The sequence below is a fragment of the Lissotriton vulgaris genome, chromosome 10 (genome assembly GCF_964263255.1).
Source record: "Lissotriton vulgaris chromosome 10, aLisVul1.2, whole genome shotgun sequence".
Taxonomy (NCBI): domain Eukaryota; kingdom Metazoa; phylum Chordata; class Amphibia; order Caudata; family Salamandridae; genus Lissotriton; species Lissotriton vulgaris.
This window is the reverse complement of record NC_141698.1, coordinates 1,103,952,421-1,103,959,841: the sequence shown is the minus strand read 5'-3', so window position 1 is coordinate 1,103,959,841 and position 7,421 is coordinate 1,103,952,421. Positions and strand designations below refer to the sequence as shown.

Genomic DNA, 7,421 nt, shown 5'->3' with positions numbered 1-7,421 from the left:
CTTCTAAAGGGATGACCTGACTTGGGGTGATGTGTCGAGACGGGGCTTTATCGGGCTCTCCATTTTTCTCCCTCCGGGTGAAACAAACATCTCACCCCTGCAGCAGCAGCGCCCCCTTCACTGCCTTTGCAACTTCAAAGAGACTCGGCACAGCTCTTTCACAGTCTCATCATTTCAGAACTGAAGGATTGTCACATTGTATTTAAGTCTCGCTGATTTTACCGATAAATACAGAAACAAAACATTCATTTTCTTGTCTGTCCGTACCTTTATATGTGCAGACAAACGGAAAATGGGGTGCTTTTTGAGTAACTCTACATACTGTCTGCCATGAGTGCCAGGCCAATAGATGTGTGGAGTGATAGGTAAGAGGGTTAAAAAGAAAGGAATTTTATGAAAAGAGGCTTCAACAGCAGTAGATATGCGCAAGGCTAATACTGAAATTTGCATAATTTCATCTAAGTTCTCTGATTTATCTTCTGCGGGTGTACACAGCACTGAAACCTGGCAGGCATTTAAGCATGAGTACATATTTATTGGTTAAATAAATGTGGAAATATACTAATTTAAGCATACTTTTTACACAAAACCCAAAATAAATATGGATGAATACAGACGGAAATGGCAAAAAAATAAATACCATAAAACCAGGAGCCCAAATTTATTCTCAAAGAAGTCATAGTTGTTGCTTATGCAACTAACAACCATTGACACAGCCAATAGTCCTGGCTTGTTTGTAGGTGTAATGTGACTTGTTGTATTTTATATCTGGATGCAAGGACAGAAGCAGCAAAATACAAGTCGGGGGCACCCTATGCTAAGCACAGATGTTTCGCACAGTGTTTTAAGCCACACCCTTAAGTATTTTGGCAACAGCCCTTTTACAGACCCCCCCTAGTTTTTTCATCCACTTAAAGCCCTGGTCTTAGGTTCAAAGGATGACAACTAATGCCAGCTGATCTATAATGTGATTTATTGCACATTGCAACACCCTAAAGCCTAGACCTGTCCAATCTACAAATCCAGACACATCACATTCTGATTTACTCGCAGCAGTAGAAGCGCACATCGTTGAGGGCTGTGTCGTCCACAAAGGCCCCACCGTAGGGCTCCATCTTGGTTTCTATGCCACAGATGCCACCGCGTGCACAGTCGCTGCTCCAGCCACCATATTGACCAAAGTCTCCCACCTCCCCTTCAATAATGGCGCCCGAGGTGCAGCGGAACTTGATGGTGTTGGCGGCGGTGTCGTCCAGAGCACCCTGGGGTTCCTCCACCTTCAACTGGAAGGATTTCAGGTATCCAGCCGGGCACCACGTCACCCGCGACCATTTGCCAAAGCTGGAAAGAGGTACAAGAGAACATTTCATGAGAAGTCTCCATGTGGGGTTCAGCAACAGTGCTTTGAGGATCACAAGCATAGAATATCTGGATCAGAGCACTGCACACGTGGATCAGAGCACAGCACATCTGGATCAAGGTATTGCACAGCTGGATCACAAGCATAACACACCTGGATCAAAAGTATAGCACATTTGGATCAGAGAACAGCACATTTGTATCAGAGAATGTCACATCTGGATCAAAGAATAGTACATTTGGATCAGAGAACAGCACATTTGTATTAGAGCATATCACATCTGGATCAGAGAACAGCACATTTGTATCAGAGCATGTCACATCTGGATCAAAGCATAGCACATCTAGATCAGAGAACAGCACATTTGTATCAGAGCATGTCACATCTGGATCAAAGCATAGCACATCTGGATCAGAGAACAGCACATTTGTATCAGAGCATATCACATCTAGATCAGAGAACAGCACATTTGTATCAGAGCATATCACATCTGGATGAGAGAACAGCACATTTGTATCAGAGCATGTCACATCTGGATCAAAGCATAGCACATCTAGATCAGAGAACAGCACATTTGTATCAGAGCATGTCACATCTGGATCAAAGAATAGTACATTTGGATCAGAGAACAGCACATTTGTATCAGAGCATATCACATCTGGATCAGAGAACAGCACATTTGTATCAGAGCATAGCACATCTGGATCAAAGCATAGCACATCTGGATCAAAGCATAGCACATCTGGATCAAAGCATAGCACATCTGGATCACAAGCTTAAAACATCTGAATCATAGCATAGCACATGTGGATTATGGGCATAGCACTACTGGATCAGAGCATAGCACATCTGGACTTTAAAAACAAAGAAGGTTTCCAAGACAACGTGATCTTTTCTAATAGTATTCTCTCTCTATCTCCTACTCCAACTTTAATAAATAATTTACCTTTATTTCACATATACCTTACATTTAAACTAAATCTAAATTCCTTTTTATCTTATCAACTTATAATTACCAGTAGGTACAATATTGCATATGTTTATATAGACCTTGTTTGTATTTTCTATCAAAAATGTAATTGCTGGTATTGACACAGCTTGTTGCTGTGAATAACGGAATTATGTATGTATATGTATTGTATTGAATTCAATAAACCTTTATTCAGTAGATAAAATCACCATAAAAGAATGCAGTTCCATAATAATATGATCAGTTGCATAGATAACAATTAGATCAGACAGTAGAGTTATTTATAAAAACAAGAAGCTCATAAAACAATTAATCAGGTTGTTTCCCCCGATGCCCAGACAGCCCGTAAAAAGGATAAAACAGCAAAAGTCACCCACTCCGTGGGTAGCGTCTTTAAATACATCAAAGCGGGCCTAGCCTGTTTAAAATGCAATGATTTCAACAAAGGGATTAGAAAATGCTTTCTCGGCCAACTGAAGTAAGAGCAGAACATTATAAAATGGAGCAAATTCTGCAGAGACATATTGCCGCAGCCGCAGGATGCCCTTCCCTCAGGCCGAATCCACCCACACGGGGAAGCTAAAAGATGATGCAATAGATTTAACTTAAACTGTCCCAGGAAAAACCTGATATGCTGTGAGCGAACCAAGCCTAGGTATGCCTCCAACCCCTGGACAGTTTTTAGAAGCATGTGACCCCTAACTGTTGGCTTCTGAAGTTCTAAGCTTCCTCTCTCTAAACGGAAGCATTCCAGGAACAATTTTTTAACAGTTACCAACTCATGGGCAGTAGGAACAGTTGGATTCATAAAAATATCAGGCCTACCTAGAGAGACAAGCATTGGCATAGACAATAGGTCTCGCCTTTGGGACCTTATAAGTGTTTAGTTAGCCAGCACAATATCCTTGGTGCAACAACATCAAGTGTTACATGGCTAACACTTATAAGGTCCCAAAGGCGAGACCTATTGGCTATGCTAATGATTATTTTAAGTGAGTGGCTCGTGCAGGTATGCCACTGTGAGGTAGAGATGCTGCGAGTGCTTTTACAGGAGCCCCTGTGACATTGCGCCTCTTCAAAATGTATCTTGGGTCTGGTGTAATAATTCTAGCCCCTATTCCCATCTTCTCGCACCCAATGCATCCTTAAATGTCCCATGTACAGCCGGGGTTGACACTCCTATTACCCTTGCCCTCCAGTGACACTTTACCCATCACGGGTGGTGGTGGGGGACGTGGTGGTGGACGTGGTGGTGGTGGTGGATGTGGTGGTGGTGGTGGACAACGTGGTGGATGTGGTGGCGGTGGATGTGGTGGCCGTGGACGTGGTGGTGGTGGTGGTGGACGTGGTGGTGGATGTGGTGGTGGTGGTGGATGTGGTGGTGGATGTGGTGGTGGTGGTGGATGTGAAGGCGGTGGATGTGGTGGCTGTGGATGTGGTGGCGGTGGTGGTGGACGACGTTGTGGTGGTGGACTTGGTGGTGGACGTGGTGGTGGTGGACGTGGTGGTGGTGGTGGTGGTGGATGTGCTGGTGGACATGCTGGTGGTAGTGGATGTGGTGGGCGTGGTGGTGGACATGGTGGTGGTGGACTTGGTGGTGGAGGTGGCAGATGTGGTGGTGGATGTGGTGGTGGTGGATGTGGTGGTGGTGTACGTGCTGGTGGTGGACGTGGTGGTGGTGGACGTAGTGGTGGTGGATGTGGTGGTGGTGGACATGGTGGTGGTGGAGGTGGTGGTGGTGGAGGTGGTGGTGGTGGAGGTTGTGGTGGTGGACGTGATGATGGTGGACGTGGTGGTGGTGGAAGTGGTGGACGAGGTGGTGGGGGATGCAGTGGATGTGGAGGACATGATGGACGTGGTGGTGGACTTGGTGGTGGTGGTGGATGAGGTGGTGGTGGTGGATGAGGTGGTGGTGGACGTGTTGGTGATGGACGTGGTGGTGGTGGACTTGGTGGTGGTGGACATGGTGGACAAGGTGGTGATGGTGGTGGTGCATGTGGTGGTGGATGTGGTGGTGGTAGTGGATGTGGTGGTTGTGGTGGTGGACGTGGTGGTGCTGGATGTGGTGGTGGTGGTGGACGTGGTGGTGATGGATGTGGTGGTGGACGTGGTGGTGGTGGACGTGGTGGTGGTGGATGTGGTGGTGGACATGGTGGTGATGAACGTGGTGGTGGTGAACATGGTCGTGGACATGGTGGCGGTGGACGTGGTGGTGGTGGTGGACGTGGTGGTGACGGTGGACATGATGGTGGACGTGTTGGTGGATGTGGATGTGGTGGTGGTGGACGTGGTGAATGTGGTGGTGGACGTGGTGGACATGGTCGTGGTGGTGGACGTGGTGGTGGTGGATGTGGTGGTGGTGGCCACCTCACATTAAATATTGTGAAAGAGTCCCTTGTTCGTAAAATATGTTTACTAGCGTCAGAAGGGAAGCGGGAAAACTTCTGCAGGCCCCACATGTGCTATAGGCTGTGGGCGCCAGTGGCATGTGTCATTATAATCGCAGCCTTCTTTATGAAACATTCCATGCCCATGCTGCCAAGCCACGCTTGCAGCTGATTGGCTGTGGGCACAAGCGTGCATAAGCCTCCTCTCCCTCGCCCTACACCTCAGTCATCAATGCACTCCGCCTCTGGTGAGGAAGAGAGAGGGGAGGAAGGAGCCTGAAAGGCTCCGTGGAACGGTTCTAGAAAGAGGGGTGACTGGAAGGGAGAGACAAAAGGTGTAGAGAGAGAAGTAGAGGGTCGGGAGGTGGAGAGAAAGAGGGTAGTCAAAAACAGGAAGTAAGAGAGCTGAGAAAACGAGAGAAGATAGAGAGAGGAAGGGTAAAGAGACAGATGTGTTGAAGTACGTTGTATTGGAGAACAGGAGATTGGGTGGGAAGGGGTAGGGAGAAGCGGGTACCTGGGAGGCAATGTTCAGTTAAAGTCAAAAGGAGAGATCATTAGAGGTAGAAAGGAAACAACCCGGAATAGAAAGGATGAGAGGGAGCAGTAGAGTTAAAAAGAGGCCCGATACAGAGGCATGGCTGTGCTATACACAGGGAGGAAAGAGGTGATGAGAATAGAAAGAAAGATAAGGCCCACAAATATTTTGTGGGGGAAAAAGAGATGCAGTAGAGAGAGGAGTGACGTGGAGTGACAGAGAGGATGACAGTGGAGGTGATGTAGGTAAACCGAGAGGAAGAATAAGAAAGGCGAGGTAGGGATAGCGATGAGAGAGTCATTGAACCAGGGGTGTGGAAATTTGTCAATAATCTACTTGGCCAATGGACAAAATGTTACAGAAATCTACTTGTCCTGAGAAGATATCTGCTTGCCCCACTGATTCCATAAATCAACACGGTGGGGTCTTCACGGCAATCAGTGCACATACTGTGCCATATATACTGCAAATGCAAGTCCAATTATGCAGTGCTTAGTCATACACCCTTAAATGCAACTGTTGTACTGGCTGGATGTGCAGCATGTGTGCAGATGTGTCTGTGTGCACTGGACTCAATTATTAACCAGTATGCATGTGACAAATTTGTGTTGGAATATGAACCTGCAGGGCAGAAGGGTGTTCTCCATCCTAGGGCCAACTCATAGCTGTCCAGTTTCAAAAATACTCCCATGTGATCATGCTCTGATAAACGTACGGATGAGGATAACCACTTCTCGGCGGAGCTTCTGAACTGTTCATGGGGCAGCAAAAATAACATAGCAGAGGTGTTTAGTTCACTGAAGCAGTATCCACAAGTACAAATACACAAGAGGCAGCAAAGGACTGTTAAATCAATCTCTCCTTTTACACTCCTGGCGAGGTAAGGTGTGATTATATTATTGTGCACTCACTGCTACAACTCCACATTCTTCTACCACACAAGGGGCATATGCAGCTCTGGCAGTAGTAGTACAGGGTTCTCTCGTGCACAGTACTGGTTAGTAATGGCACCAGCAGAGTAAGCTTCCCTAACATGAAGAGGTGCAGGTCAGCAATAGATGTGCACGTTTTTCTCACTGAGATTTGTAAAGTACAATTTTTTTTCTTTAAAATCCAAGTTCTCTGCCACTTGTCTCTCTCCTTTCAAACTCCCCAGCACCCAATTGACCACCCTTTTCTTCCGTGAAGTCCTTCCAGTTCTGTTGCTGAATGCTGACATACGAGTATTGAAAAGCCTGGTCAAAGATACGGTTTTAACATTGCAGCAACTTGTGCAATCAGTTTCTTTATTTCAGAAGCTGAGCATCCGGAGGGTCTGTGGGATGATGCTTGGATAGTCGAAAATGGGCACTGCATAAAGAAGGCACAAAGACAGGCACCCACTGGCAAATCATGTAGGGAAAGAAAAACAATCCTTTATCTCTAGATAGGATCAATATCACACAGGTGGCAGAGTCACTTTTCCTTGGATCTGGTATGGGCTTATTTTTACTGCTGGCGTAACTGTGCAATATAAATGCAACAGTACAGCGATTGCATACAATTCTGAGGTGGGAACATTGTTTATTTGTACCCAGTTGTCAATAAAACGTGATTGTGAGACCTACAATTTTGTATTTTGATCATTTCTGCTTTATCTTGAGCTCGCTCCAGCAATGTCAGCCATTTTATATTGTTCCACATGAAAGATGGTCCCCCACTTATGGCAGGTCCTGTATATACATGATTTTTATATAGAGGCACTCTAATTATGAGATTCTATACCTGAGGCGTTTCTCCACATAATTTGCCATATAATCCAACACATGCTGCCTAAACTGCATATTTTAACAAAAAATGTAAATGCTAGCTCAAACAGATCAAACGTTACTAAAAAGGAGGTAACATGTCCTGCTTCACAGCCAGAGGAAAAGCCCATCACAAGTAGTGACTGGTCTCTTTTACATTGATATTGGTGTATTTAGGTCTTAATCTGAAAGTAATGAGGCAAAACATTTATACAGGCAGTGTTAATGTGTACATATGTCAAAATAATAAAGTAATACTATCAAGAAAAATGTGCTGCATTATGCTACATAATTCTCATTTCTGTGGCTATATAATCTAGTCAACTCTGCCGCATAATTTAGACCTTCTCTGCCGTTTCATTACAGTGGCTCTGCTTAT

The 7,421-nt window shown here is 45.5% G+C and overlaps 1 protein-coding gene across 1 annotated transcript in view; it reads right to left on the bottom strand.

Annotated features, from left to right (window-relative positions):
• Positions 1–514: 514 nt before the first annotated feature.
• LOC147689389 (vitelline membrane outer layer protein 1-like) overlaps positions 515–7,421 on the bottom strand; it is a 32,399-nt gene continuing 25,492 nt past the window's right edge. The window contains exon 3 of the mRNA XM_086942189.1: positions 515–1,341. Within this exon, the coding sequence (XP_086798315.1) occupies positions 1,044–1,341 (298 nt within the window). The 3' untranslated portion in view covers positions 515–1,043. The remainder of the gene's footprint in view (positions 1,342–7,421) is intronic.